Below are 14,260 nucleotides of genomic sequence, written 5' to 3'. Positions count from 1 at the left end.
TGAGCCTGCGTGTCCGGAGCCTGTGCTCCGCAACGGGAGAGGCCACAACAGTGAGAGGCCCGCGTACCGCAAAAAAAAAACAAACAAACAAAAAAAGGCACTGAGAAACATAAGCCTCCGGAATCATAGGTGCCCAAGGGACATCCAGATGGATGAGTCTCGCAGGTCTGGACTCAGATAAGGGTTGGAGGTAAAGGTTTGGGGGGTTATTTATATAGAATTTAAAATTGAGGGGAAAAAAAAACCTAGATGAGCTTGCCAAAAAAGAATGAAGAATGCAAAGGCACATTCTTGGGGATCATTTTAGCTTTTTAATAAGAGGGAGAGAAAAACCAGAAAACATTGTCTCAGAAAAAGTGGCCCGAGGGAAGAAAATGAGCATGCAGTGTCTTTGAACTGCAAGGCAGAAGAGAATTCTAAGGGGACAGGTGAAGAGGATCAAAGAGGGATTGAGAAAAGTGAGGACTGAGAAAAGGCCATTGGATGTGGAGATTAAGAGGTCAGTACAACCTTGGAGGGGACAGGCTTAGCAGACTAGGAACAAAAGCCATTTGCAAGAGAGTAAGGAGTGACAGGGTGGTCAAGGAGTAGAGGCAGTGAACAGAAATTATCCTTTCAAAAGTTTGGTGGAGGGCTTCCCTGGTGGCGCAGTGGTTGAGAGTCCGCCTGCCGATGCAGGTGACACGGGTTCGTGCTCCGGTCCGTGAGGATCCCACATGCCACGGAGCGGCTGGGCCCGTGAGCCATGGCCGCTGAGCCTGCGCGTCCGGAGCCTGTGCTCCGCAACGGGAGAGGCCACAACAGTGAGAGGCCCGCGTACCACAAAAAAAAAAAAAAAAAAGTTTGGTGGAAAACCTTGTTTTTTCGTTTGTTTGTTTTTGCCCTTGACTCAGGATCCTTGTGCCCTGAGGAAAAGGACATAGATTCAAGGAAACAGAAAGGAGCAAAATGACAGAAAAAAAAGACAGCTGATGAGTAAGGCCTTGGAGCAGGGTGGCAGGGGAGAAAGCTTGTTGTCTGTGAAGTGGCTTTGGGTGGAGAGGAACCCTGGCGTCCAGAGAGGAGCTGGGTGGTCAAGCCCAAGTCCTGGCTGAGTACAAAGCAGGGGTGTCCACCGGGAAGGGTGAGCCTCAGCTTGAGGGGAGCTGAGCAGGTCTGACTAGAGATGGTGACCTGAAGGGAATGCCCAGCCTTGGCAGGACACACTTGGGTTTAGGTGATGTGATTTATAGCGGAACTTGCTGCCCCAGTTTTGTGACTTTGCTCGTGAACAGTGAGGTTATGAGGCAGTGAAGGCGGAGAACGTGTGAATATTGTGCCTGCTCAGCATGGGGCAGGGGCATCCCGAGGACTCGGGTTGTGGCTTAAGGGTTTGACTACACGTGGGCTTCTGGGGGTGAAGTAAGCGAGGCCAGCAAGTCGGCGTGCCCCCCACGAAGCAACGGCTCCTGAAGGCCGCTAGCAAGGGCTACAGACCATCGCACCGAAGTGACGTGGGATGGAAAAAGCAGACCTGGCCCCTCAGAGCGTCGAAAATGAAATCAGTTTCCCTTTCCTCCCTCAAATTAAATGTCAGAAAAGCTAAGATAGTTGAATCGAGGGGGACGGTGGACTCTGAGGAAGGGAAGGGGAGAGGAGGAGAGGGGCTAAAGCAGCGTATAGTGTACGGGAGGAGAGAGTGCGGAGGGCAAGCAAGGAAGGGTAGGGCCGTGTGTGCCGGTGACCGAGGGGGAGGTGCAGGGCAGCTCGGCATCCTCACCTCCCCGCCCGCGTTTCCTCCCTCCAGGAGCTTCTGCAGGCAAAGCAGGACCTTCAGCATCTACTCATCGCCAAAGAGGAGCAGGAAGACCTCTTGAGAAAGCGGGAGCGCGAACTCACCGCCCTGAAGGGAGCCCTGAAAGAAGAGGTTTCCAGTCACGACCAGGAGATGGACAGGCTGAAGGAGCAGTACGACGCCGAGCTACGGGCCCTGCGGGAGAGCGTAGAGGAGGCCACCAAGGTGGGTCCCGGCCAGAGTGCGGAGGGGGTGTCCGTTGTTTGCCTTCCTTTTCGTGACAGGTTGAAACTCAGTTTCATCAGATGATTGATCCAGACCTTGTTCACAGACAATAAACTCAGCAGTTCTGTTGGTCACCGTTTTAAGTTTGTAAACTTAAAAATTGTTGAGGACCCTGCTTAGAAGCTCTTACATGCAGTGAGGTTTAGAAAGCCCAGGAGTGAACCCCCCCAGGGTTCCTAAAGGTCGCTGGCCTAGGGCATTGCGTGACTTTGCTAATGGGGTAGGGTTGCAGACAGGACCCAGATTTCTGGAATCCTTCACCCCTGCCCCTGCCTGTTCCTTCCGACTTGTGAAGCCTTTTGTTAGACAATTCAGGTTCTTTTCCCAGCAAAGTTACAAGAGGGTTAATGGGCTGAATTGCCCAAACCCTTGCAAGATAATTTTTCTCTTAATTGAATTCTTGGCTCCTGCAGATAGATTCTAAATTATGTTGAGGTCTTTGGTGCGGGCCTCACGTGGGCTGTTAAAGAAAAGGGGAAAATGAAGGGGAAAATGTTGTGAAATACCATGCCATCTTTAGGGAAAGAGGGGAATTACAGAGTATAAATTGTTTAGAGTCTCCGCAATATATGGGTTAAAGATGATGAAGAAAGAACTCTTGATATTGTTTGTTTATTCTGTGGTGATTACAGTGACAGCTCAGAGCTGGTAGGCCCTCTCCCCTGTGCTGCATAGTGACTCACTTATTTTCAGCTACAGCACGGTAATTGCAAATGACAAGAAGTGAAAGATGGGTTTGTTGTCTAACAATAAAACGTTTGCGAAATAGTCTGCTTGGGGTTATTATAACAGACAGTTTAAAAAAAAGTTGATTTGCCTATCTTAGTTTTTTTGAGGTTTGGTTTAGTTTGAGGGAGAAAAGCGAAACTGATTTAATTTTCATTGCTTTGCAGGGACATGTCTCTTTTTTTCGTCTGATTTCTTTTCTGTGCAGGAGCCTGGTGTCCTTGCTCTTGGCCTTTATGTGCTGTTGCTTCATGGGGGCCATGCCAACAGGCTGCTGAGTAAAATAATTTTCCTTTGGACCCATCATGTCTTTATCATCTTCAGACCTTATGTCAAAGGTTGAGTTAACATGGTTTATTCATTGAAGGGTAGTTGAGGATGGTGTTTGGCACGTTTGTAGTGATTTGACGGTAAGGAAAATTAAACTTATGCCACACACGGGATGCAGGAGATTTTATTGGAAGTTTCTAGGTCCTCTGCTGTCACATGTTACAAGTGGGGAAGGGAATCATGGTAGGCGAAAGAGGATCTTTGTTGTATGGAAATGAGATAATCTGTAAAGACTTAGGCTACTGCATTTTTGTTGTTGTTTTTAAATTTTATTTATTTTTGGCTGCGTTGCGTTTTCGTTGCTGCGCACAGGCTTTTCTCTAGTTGCGACGAGGGGGGCTACTCTTCGTTGCAGTGTGTGGGCTTCTCATTGTGGTGGCTTCTCATTGCAGAGCACAGGCTCTAGGCACGAGGGCTTCAGTAGTTGTGGCACGCAGGCTCAGTAGTTGTGGAGCACGGGCTTAGTTGCTCCATGGCATGTGGGATCTTCCCAGACCAGGGCTCGAACCCGTGTGCCCTGCATTGGCAGGCGGTTTCTTAACCACTGTGCCACCTGCAAAGCCTGGCTACTGCATTTTGAGATCTCCTGACTTTTAAGCGTTGCTTCAAATTAGACAGAAAAGAATCACATAGACCAGCGACAAGCCACTTGTAGTCGACGGTGTGTGCCCTTTGTCGCCTTGTGGCTGTCCCTGGCACATTGTCTGACACACAGTCACATCTGTGCTGCATCTGATGAGTGCAAGTAAGCGGAGGATCAGTTCCCTTCTTAACCGGATTTTCAGTCCCTGGTGTGTGGTTCCTGTTGAATTTTCTCCAGTAATGACATTGGAGATCTTTTAGGAAACTCTGCTATTTCTCTGCCTTGCTTTTTGCATTTCTCTGCAGTTTCTTAAAGAGGATCCTGATTGTGTTTTCTTATACCTTGTTAGCTTTTGCTTCTGAAGGTGTTTTCCAAACAAATGTGGCAGAATCATATTTAATGGAAAAAAAATTATGTCAATGTAATGGACAGATGCTGCCTTTTTGTTACATTATTTACATATCAGTACTATATAATAGAATTTTAGTAGTATTGTATTAACTACTTGGAGGAGAGTGAATTAAATATAATTTTTTAATTTAGTAAAGAGTTTCTTACATTTTACACCGGCCTTTATTTTTTTGTAATTTTAAAAATTTTTTTATAAGAGAGATATTTTCCAAAGTTCTTTTTTTAAAAAATTAATTAATTAATTTTTGGCTGCACTGGGTCTTCATTGCTACATGCGGGCTTTCTCTAGTTGCGGTGAGTGGGGGCTACTCTTCGTTGCGGTGCACGGGCTTCTCATTGCGGTGGCTTCTCATTGTGGAGCATGGGCTCTAGGCGTGTGGGCTTCGGTAGTTGTGGTACACGGGCTCAGTAGTTGTGGCGCACGGGCTCAGTAGTTGTGGCACACGGGCTTAGTTGCTCTGTGGCATGTGAGATCTTCCTGGACCAGGGCTTGAACCCGTGTCCCCTGCACTGACAGGCGGATTCTTAACCACTGCGCCACCAGGGAAGTCCTGTACACTGGCCTTTAGCCTTTTCCTGCCTCAGGGAAGGGACTCACCCACCACTGTGACTAAAAGCTGACATTTCTTTAAGGAACTGCATTATATTAAAAAGTTTATTTAAAAAGTTTATTTCCTTGGTAAGTCTTTGGAGGCAGCCCAACCTCCTAGCATCAGTTTTTCTAATTTTTACTACTGAATCAGGGCCAAAAATCCCTACAGTGCTATTTTATCATTGTCAAATAGCAAATATTTCATTCTGGCCTGAGCTTGAGCACTAAAAGTTTTAAATTACTAGAATATTTGGTGAAAACTGTCACATTATATTAAGAATGTTTTATAGGTATTCCAAACAGATACTCTGTAAAAGTGGTTTTCGTAGACCCAGACAGCCACACCTTTTAAAGAACAGATTGATTGCTCAACAGAGGAGAATTCATGAGCGCCCTGATGGTGTGGGGTGTCCTCGTGCAGCAGAATGAACGTCACTTCCCCTCAGAGTGGTGGTAGTTCAGGGCATTAGGTGAGCTGCTTCAGTTCCCTCCCCACAGAAGGACTGGTCTTTACATTGTTAGAAAGAGGATTCTATCTATCACACAGTCTTTGAAAAGACTGTGTGATAGATAGAATGTTGCTCCATAACATACTTTTTTTCTGTTATGTTCTTCTATACTCTTTCCAGTTTTGAAAAGGAAATGTCCTCTTTCTCCTTGGGTCTGTGGCAGTGGCTGGGATCCACGTGCAGATATGGACAGTCAGTGGGGATGTGCATGACTGTCATGTGGGAGAGAAATGAAGACCGTCCATAGCTGTTAGCGTCTTCTTTTCATCCCTACCCCTCCCTGTCCCCAGTTCTTGAGCAAGAGAGAAGTGTAGATGGTGGTCAGCATTTTCAGATTTCTCAGAGAGTAGCCCCAGCTCAAATTCCAGTTCCTCTAAGAGTTTGCTTCGTGGACTTTACAGTTTCCAGGGGCCTGGTATTGCTGATTACAGAGTAGGAAAGAGTAAATGCCCCAAGTGAAGCTATAGGAGATGGCTTGTGCTGGTGGAAACTAGGAGAGATTTCATGGAGGGAGCTGTGAGAGGTGAGTGGTATTTGGACATATGAGCATGGAGGCTGAGGACAGTTGGGGTACCGAGTACAGCATAAGCAACACCTTGTTAGGTGGGAAGGTGAGATGTGTGTTTGGGCTGGAGCCTTGTGGAGTAATAGAAGAGAGAAGAAGGCAGGCTTAGGATAGGAGGAAGAAGAGGAGGACACCGATGCAGAGACCTGAAGAGAAGCAGCCAGGATCAGTAACAGAAAAGCAAGGGGAAAAGCGTTGTATTTGGCCTAATTAATGAAACATTTGAGAAACTTGTAAAAGCAGCCCGTTTTTATGTTACATACTTATACGTTGAGTCTGTGTGCTTTTATATTGTTCTGCTCTTTATAGTGTAAATTCTTTCTAACGTTACACCCACATTTTATATTCTATATAACCCTTAGAGAAATTTTATTCAAATTCAGTGATGTTGAAACTTTTTTTTTCCCCTCCAAAACTGTCCTTAGATTATGCCCTTATGTGTGTGTTTCACCTGATAATTTGGAAATGTCGCTCAGTCTTGTAAAAATGAATATGTGCTCTTGTGCTCCTTTCTCATAGCATCTGTAGATTGTTCCTTCCCTCTTTGCTACTAATCTGTGAACAATTTCTTTTCAAAACGTAAGGTCGGCAGAGGGTCAGGTGGTAAAACCAGTGCTAATCTCAGGATCAATGGAATTGCCTTCCTTAAGAGAAGGCTAATTCAGTGTAAAATCTCATTTCTGTCTTCTCCGGTGGAGGCACGTTAGCCAGGGAAACTGTAAAAAATCCTTATTTCCTCAGCTCTTTAACTTCGCGTAATCAAGTTACTCTGAATGACAGCTGTTGAGAGCGGGGGAAGCGGCAGGTTTGTAATCAGGTGCCCATAGGAAAATGTCCCTTTTCTGCAGATTCAAGTGTGCCTAGAGTGGCTCAGATCCCTCCGTCGGCAAAAGTAAAATGGGAAACATTCAAGGTTAAAACAGTTCTACTTTTCATTTGTTTTTCTCTCTAGTTTTTTCCCCCCAGAGCTGGCTCTTCATAATTATATCACTCTTCTGCATTCTGTACTAATTAAAATGTACCTGAATAAAGAGGCCTGGTGTGGCATCCTAGGGTGTTCGTTTTGAACCTTCCATCAAAGCCCCAGACCTGCCCCATCCCTGCTGTGTCTCTGATCCCAGGTGCATGGGTCCTGATAAATCTCTTACGGGCCTTGGTGAACAGTAAACAGGACATCCCAACACTTCACTCCTGGTGTTTGATCTGAGCTGCCAAAGTCACTTGCTGTGGCTGTAGAAGACTGAGTAAGAGTCCCTGACATGCCCGTTCATTTTCCATCAAATATTTGAGTGTGTTTTACCACTGCCAGTCACTGAGGATACAAGGCAGGCAAACCATGGTTTCTAGCTTGGAAGATCTTTTGTAGCCTTGTGGGGAGAAATGTGCAAATAAGATGAGAATGAAGTTATAGGTGCTGTGGTTGAGGCACATGCAGGGCAGGAGATCAGGAAGGGCTTCTGGCGTCCGAGGGCAGCGTTCAGGAGAGAACCAGCACATCTCTTCTGTAACTTGACGCCCTACATGTCTTTTGCGTACCAAATACTCGAGAATTAGACGTGAAAACGATAATTCCTTTCCAGGACCTCTCTGAGAGTTTCTGAACATTATCCCATCTTGAACCTGCTGGCTTTGTACCCAACTCCTCTTAATAAACTCAGAGTTAACATTTAGAATTGCTAGAAAGTTTAAATAGTCTAAATGCCAGACAAAGAAAGAATGTTGACCTGAGGGATAAGTTAAAATAGACTTCATTTATTTAAAACATCAATTAGGTCCCAGTTATAGGGAAGGTTTCTGGAGGGTAGGACCTCATGAAGTGAAATATTTATGGGGAAGGCCTCTTTCCTGCTAGGATGACAGCCCTCAAGGAGCTCTCCTTCGGGTCTCTCGCCTAACTTCAAAGGAGCAGATTTAGCTGCGGCCGTTCTGTGGGGAGTGTCACAGTGCAGGAGAAAGGATCCTCACACAGAGAGGCCGGCCTTCAGCACGTTTTTTTTTTTTTTTTTTTTAACATCTTTATTAGAGTATAATTGCTTTACAATGGTGTGTTAGTTTCTGCTTTATAACAAAGTGAATCAGTTATACATATACATATGGTCCCATATCTCTTCCCTCTTGCGTCTCCCTCCCTCCCACCCTCCCTATCCCACCCCTCCAGGCGGTCACAAAGCACCGAGCTGATCTCCCTGTGCTATGCGGCTGCTTCCCACTAGCTATCTACCTTACATTTGGTAGTGTATATATGTCCATGCCTCTCTCTCGCTTTGTTTTAATGACACTCCCTTGAGGCTTCGTAAGTGTCCGTTGCATAGGAGGGCGCTTTCCTGTAGCTCCTGGGAGAGAGGAGATGGCAGCAGGGCTTTCAGGTTGCCCAAGGCACTCGGATGACCCAGAAAATCACAGTGAATTCACATGCAGTGTGAAGAGAAAGTGTGGAAACTTGGTGGAGAAGGAGTACAAAAGCCTTGTCCTGGCCTCAGGAGGAACAGCAGAACAGCCTGGTCTGCGAGTCACACTGTCTGTGCCGCATCTGACATAGGCTTTGAGCCCGCCCAGGGGAGGGGGGACAGCTCTTGCCCGTTTCCCACCTGTATGAGGAATGCGCAGAGGACGAGGCATAAATAACGCAGACGATTGGGCGACCGCTAGTCAGCATCAACGCCTCACCGTTGGCAATGGATTGTTGATACAGGTTTTGGACTCTCTGTCAATAAGTAGTTCATTCATAGTCATTCATTAATTGGGCAAGTATCCATTCCAGCATTTCATGTGGGCCAGGCACTGTGCTGGGTTGTGGGGATAAGATGGGCAAGAGGGGTGAGACGGACAGAGTTCAGCCAGTCACCTGTGTAAACGTGTAATTCAGTTGTGATAAGCGCTTTGAAATGGAGGGAGGGACAGGAAGCTTCCTGAAGCGAAATGAGGATGGAGATCTGAAGGATGAATGGGAATTAACTAGGGTTAAAAAAACTCACAGAATGTTCCAGGCAGAGGAAACAGCATGTGCACAGGGCTTGGTGGAAGGAGGGGGTGCAGTCTGTTCAAGGTGTTGAATGAAGGCCAGTCAGGCTGGGCTGTGAAGGACAACGGGAAGTCTGGAGTGAGAGGAAGTGGAGAGCAGAGTAGGGACGAGCTCATGCAGCCTGTGTGTGTCTTAAGGATTTTGTTCTGTGTGTGTGTGTGTGTGTGTGTGTAACACGAGCAGAGCAGATTCCTTCTGTGGCAAAGAGTCTGCTCTGGTCTTTACAAGTAAGGAGGTTGCCCTGGGATGACGTATTATTCATGCTGCCACTTTAGATGGAGGCATGAGCTCTCTGGGGTCTCTTCAGCAATCTATTTCCATTTTTAATGAGGCCTCTCTCTCTGCTGAAGGGCAGAAGGGGAAGGGAGTTGGGGTCATGGAGGGTCCCATTTTCGTGAAAAAATTAAAAACTTTTTTATTGAAGTATAGTTGATTTACAATGTTGTGCTGATTTCTGCTCCACAGCAAAGTGACTCAGTTATACACATATATACATTCTTTTTTTATATTCTTTTCCATTATGGTTTATCCCAGGAGATTGGATATAGTTCCCTGTGCTGTACAGTAGGACCTTATTGTTTATCCATTCTAAACGTAATAGTTTGCATCTACTAACCTCAAACTCCCAGTCCATCCCTCTCCCTTCCCCCCTCCCCCTTGGCAGCCACAAGTCTGTTCTCTATGTCTGTGAGTCTGTTTCTGTTTCGTAGATAGGTTCATTTCTGCCATATTTTAGGTTCCACATATAGGTGATATCATATGGTATGTTGTCTTTCTCTTTCTGACTTACTTCACTTAGTATGATAATCTCTAGTTGCATCCATGTTGCTGCAAATGGCATTATTTTGTTCTTTTTTTATGGCTGAGGGGGGTCCCATTTTGTTTGTGACATTTTGCTCTTTGCTGATCATTGGTTCCCTGAATTAGTAAACTGTGTCTGTGAGTGAGCAGGTGAGGGGAGGGTGGGTAGGGATCATGGATAAAGGGGAAAGCATGGTCTGTTGGTGGTGAGGTTTGTAGGAGGAAAGTTTTGTTTTCTAACAAGGCTGTTACAGTGTCTTAGTGCTAGAAGTACCTTTAGACACTTATAGAAGTAGAGAGAATAACCTAGTAAGGTGCTTGCCTGTCTCCCCAAAGGGGACAAATGTTCTGAGATCTCCGAACCATCCATGGACACCACCCACTGAGTGGTGTATAACTGAGTCCAAAAGTGTGAGCAAGGCAGGAGTGGTGGTCACTCACTGAGGGCTAGGAACCAGGTGCATTTCCAGGTGTGGATATGCCCACAGAACTGGGCAGTGTAAGCAGAGGGGCTATTTTAAATAGCCAAGGATGATTGCAGCCACTATAATATTGCAAGTAGTTGAATCTTTAACATGTGAATGGAAAATTGCATTAATTTTGTTATCAGAAACCCTACTCGATCTGTGTTGTATTTTTTCTGATCTGCTGTATTCTTTCTGACCCTCTGAATTCTGCCTGATGAATATTTTTCTAAAGACTTGCCGAGATCATTAAGTAGATTTCTACTTGGTGGAAAAACTTGGCCGTATTATTTGATCACTCTAAGCAGAAAATGGAGGGTGTCATAAGCTCTAAGTCCATTAGATAAGAAGTAGCATGGAAACAGAAATATTTACAAGGTCAAAGTAAGTCAGGGCATATAGGGCTTTTATGGTAGCCAGCCTCTGAGATGACCTGCTCCCCTGCCCAGTGATCTGTGCTTCCTGGGACTCTTTCTCCTTTGTAGGCCCTTCCCAGGTTGGATAGGGCTGCTCTGTGTGACCAGTAGAGAATGGTGGAGTGTGACTTCCAAGGCTAGATAAAAGACATCATTTTAGCTTCTTCCTTGCTTCCTCTTGAATTGCTTGCTCTGGGGAAAGCCAACTGCCATGTTATAAGGGCCCTCAAGCAGCCTATGGAAAGTCCCATGTGATGAAGGACTGAGGCCTCCTGTCAGTAGCCATTTGAGTGCACCATCTCGGAAGTGGATCCTCCAGCCTCACTCAAGCCTTCAGATGACTGCAGCCTTGGCCAACATCTTGGGCCAATCTCATCAGAGACCCTGAGCCAGAACTACCAAAGTCACTTCTAGATTCCTTACCTTCAGAAACTGTGAGATAATAAATATTTACTATTACTTTTGGCTGCTGAGTTTTTGGGTAATTTGTTATGCAGTAATAGCTGACTAATACAGCATTTTGACAAAGCCATCTCTCTTATGCTGCATTTCCCTATAGCCCCTGACTCCAGCAGAGCTGTAGCATCCTGCCATACCCTTGGTCTAGTCCTTGTTTTGCTGGACTATACCTGTTAGGTGATATGTCATTCTCCCCATTTTGAAGGAGGGACCATCTTATCCTTTGTATCACCAGCACTTTGCAGAGTGCTCAGTAAGTGTTCTCTTTCTGCATGAATCAGAATGTGCAAAGGTTAAAAAGAACACAAACATAGTTTGAGACGGAAGGGTTCTAAATTTGGCTTTGCTTTTATTGACTTCATAGAAGACTCCTAGTCCTTCCTGGTTTTTGTTTACTTTGTTTTAAATGGGTACTATGCATAGGGCATATAAATGAGGGCATATGCATATATGCTTGTGCATGTATAGACTATCTCAGGAGGGACGCAGAGCAATAGTGATTGCCTTTGGGGACAAGGAGGGGGAAGGGGTGAGAGGAAAACTTTTTAAAAACAGTGTATAAAACCTTTTATACTACCTCAGTCTATCCCGTGTACGGTGAAATAGGGGTACTGATCTGTGCCTTGCCTAGGCAGGCTCAGAGGAAACCATGAGTTTAGTGGTGTGTGTTTACGTTTTGTCCTTGGGGGCCCCTGTCTCAGCTTTGGCCTTCACCTTCCATCTGCTACCCAGGTCTGTGTGTCTGTGTCCATGGCATCACTTCCATCCTCAGATCTTTTTTCCCACGGCCGCCATCCTGGTTCAGGCCTCGTTATCTTCAGCTTGGATGGTTTCAGCAGCCGTCTCCCTGTTTCCTCTCCTGGTTTGGCCCCTTCAGACCATACCCGCCCTGTTGTGGGTTGGCCACCCTCTAGTCCGCCCCCCACTCCCAGCAAGTCCTGATGGCTTCCCTCCAGTTACAGTTACAGCCCTGCATGAGCTGCCTCCCACCTGCCTTTTCAGCTCTGGTCCTCACTGTTGTCCATGATGAGCCCAGTGTCAGCCACACAGCGCAGTTCCCCATTCCTTGGTAGAAAGGTGTGCCCTGTCCCCAGACGCTTGCCACCTCTGGGCCTTTGCTTTGTAGTCCCCTTCCATCGCGAGTCCAGTGTGGTGCCGTAGACAGGGTAGAGGCTTGCCGTCAGAAGATGTGGGCCTTGTCTCCACTGCTTACTGGCAGGGAGATCCTTTTGTGGGGTACTGTATTTCATTTTATGGAGTAATGCTGCACATAATTTTTTTTTACAGTTGAATTTCTGGGGAGTTCCCTGGCTGTCTGGTGGTTAGGACTTCACACTTCCACTGTAGGGGGCACGGGTTTGATCCCTGGTCAGGGAACTAGGATCCTGCATGCCGTGCAGTGCGGCAAAAAAAAAAAAAAAAAAAAAATTGAATTTCTGTGCACCACTTGGCAAAATACCAGTTCTTCCTCTTCCTCCCAATTCCTGCAGCCCCCTTGTATGTTCTTTGGGAGACAATCTACACTGGTGGTTGTCAGCCAGGAGTGATTCTGCCCACTGTCTCTGGGGGACATTTGGCAGTGTCTGCAGACATTTTTGGTGGTTGTAACTGGGGGGATGCTACTGGCACGTAGTGGGTGGAGGCCAAGGGTGCTGCCAAATGTCCTACAATGCACGGGACAGTTTCCTAGCCCCCGCCATGTATTTTTGTTGAGAAACTGGAATCTATGTATACAAGTGTGTGTATATGTTTATGTGTGTGTGTGTGTATTCTTTTCTTTTTATACAATGACTGCTGCGTGACCTTAAGCATAGTTGGTAAGCAGAATATTGTTGGCAGACGTCATCTGTGATCCCCCATATCCTCTTCTCTTAGTTGGGAGAATAATACTAACAGCGCCTGTCTCCCAGGATTGTACATATTCTGGTCTCAGGCTGTGTCTTCTGACTTGCTCTCCTGTGTCCTCCTCCTAGACTTCTCCCTGTGTCCCCTGGGCAGTCCCTCTGCCTTCTTTCCTCTGTCTCTCTGCTCAGATTAGCTGTCTAATCTCTAAAGTCCTTCAGTACCCCCTGTGCCTTGGTCTCTGCGGTTAAAATCCTGCCTGTCCTTCAGGCCTGAGCTCACATGTCCTCTTCTTCGTGCGGTCCAGCAGCTGCTGTCCTTTCTCTTTGAGATCCCCAGAGCCTTTGCCCCTCCTGTAGCGTTTTCTGTGGTTTGCTTTGCCTGTAGTTGTTTATTCACTCAGCTCATGCACATAGTACGAAGCCTGCGGGTTCAGAGATGGACAGGATGGTCTCTGCTGCTGTCCCGAGACAAAGTTGATGCCGCCAGTTTGGCACGTGAAACGATGGCATCCAGGTTTGGAGAGGCTTTTATACAGCATGTAAAACAGAAATACAAAAAGGAATGATTTTGTTCCAATTAGTCAGGCCAGGAAAAGTTCCTAAGAGGGAATGAGGCTTGAACTGAGTCTTAGGAGCAGTGAGAGTAGTGAGGTGATTTCGGGCATCAGCTGGAGGGAATGTCATAATCTGGAGCATGGGACCTTGGGATTGTTCTCTCCTGAGACTTTAGGGGTAGTCATTTTCCTTATTCATTTTTGTACCATCCATAGTTTTACTCTAGGCAGTTAATAGATTTGTTTGTGTGTTCATGTACGTATTCATTCAAATATTTTTGAGTGCTTTCCATATTTTAGGTACTGAATGGATGCAAATGGGTTTAGCATGTTAGTGGCAGATGCATTGCAGTGGAAACCGTTAGAGTAGTAGGTGGCCTCTGCAGATGTGGTTTAGTGAGTTTTGAGCTACAGATTAAGTCATGTGTTCGTGGTGAGCACGTGTTAGGACTCTGGAAATGTGTGTAAGAACATTCAGCGGCAGATGTAATGGAAAGCTCCTCCTGCCCCAGTGATCACTAGGGAATAGCACTTGTGTGAGCCAGCGTTATTAGGTTGGTTTCATGAAAGACAAAATAAAGGGCAAGGTGTTTGTTCTACAGGGTGATTGCAGCAGTTTTCACAGTAAAGGATAAAGCAGTGTTGTTTTGTCAGCAGTAAGTAGGAGTTGGGTGGGAGAGGGGACAAGGGAGAGGACTGTTCTTTTCCTAGGACATTCCAAAGTCATGGATGAATCTTGCCCTTGGGGACTTACAGACGAAGGGGAGAAGATGGCCAAGTGTGCATATTTCTCCTTTTAACACTTACCCTCTTTTCCTTTGTTAAATTTCTGCACGTGTGTCTCAAGTGTGTGGTCCAGAGAGAAGAAATACTGGCTGTGTCTGGTTTTAGGGAAACTCTTAAGTCCACTTACAGTTAGAAAAAT

The 14,260-nt window shown here is 46.1% G+C and overlaps 1 protein-coding gene across 1 annotated transcript in view; it reads left to right on the top strand.

Moving 5' to 3' along the window:
- The window catches only part of CGNL1 (cingulin like 1), a 154,179-nt gene that overhangs the window by 71,660 nt on the left and 68,259 nt on the right, over positions 1–14,260 (top strand). The window contains exon 8 of the mRNA XM_089907163.1: positions 1,787–1,999. Within this exon, the coding sequence (XP_089763289.1) occupies positions 1,787–1,999 (213 nt within the window). The remainder of the gene's footprint in view (positions 1–1,786; positions 2,000–14,260) is intronic.

This window comes from Delphinapterus leucas, chromosome 2 (assembly GCF_059928025.1).
Source record: "Delphinapterus leucas isolate spDelLeu-1000000601 "Yukka" chromosome 2, BTC_Dleu_Yukka2, whole genome shotgun sequence".
Taxonomy (NCBI): Eukaryota; Metazoa; Chordata; class Mammalia; order Artiodactyla; family Monodontidae; genus Delphinapterus; species Delphinapterus leucas.
Note: the sequence above shows the minus strand (reverse complement) of the source record. Positions and strands in the feature narration are given on the sequence as shown.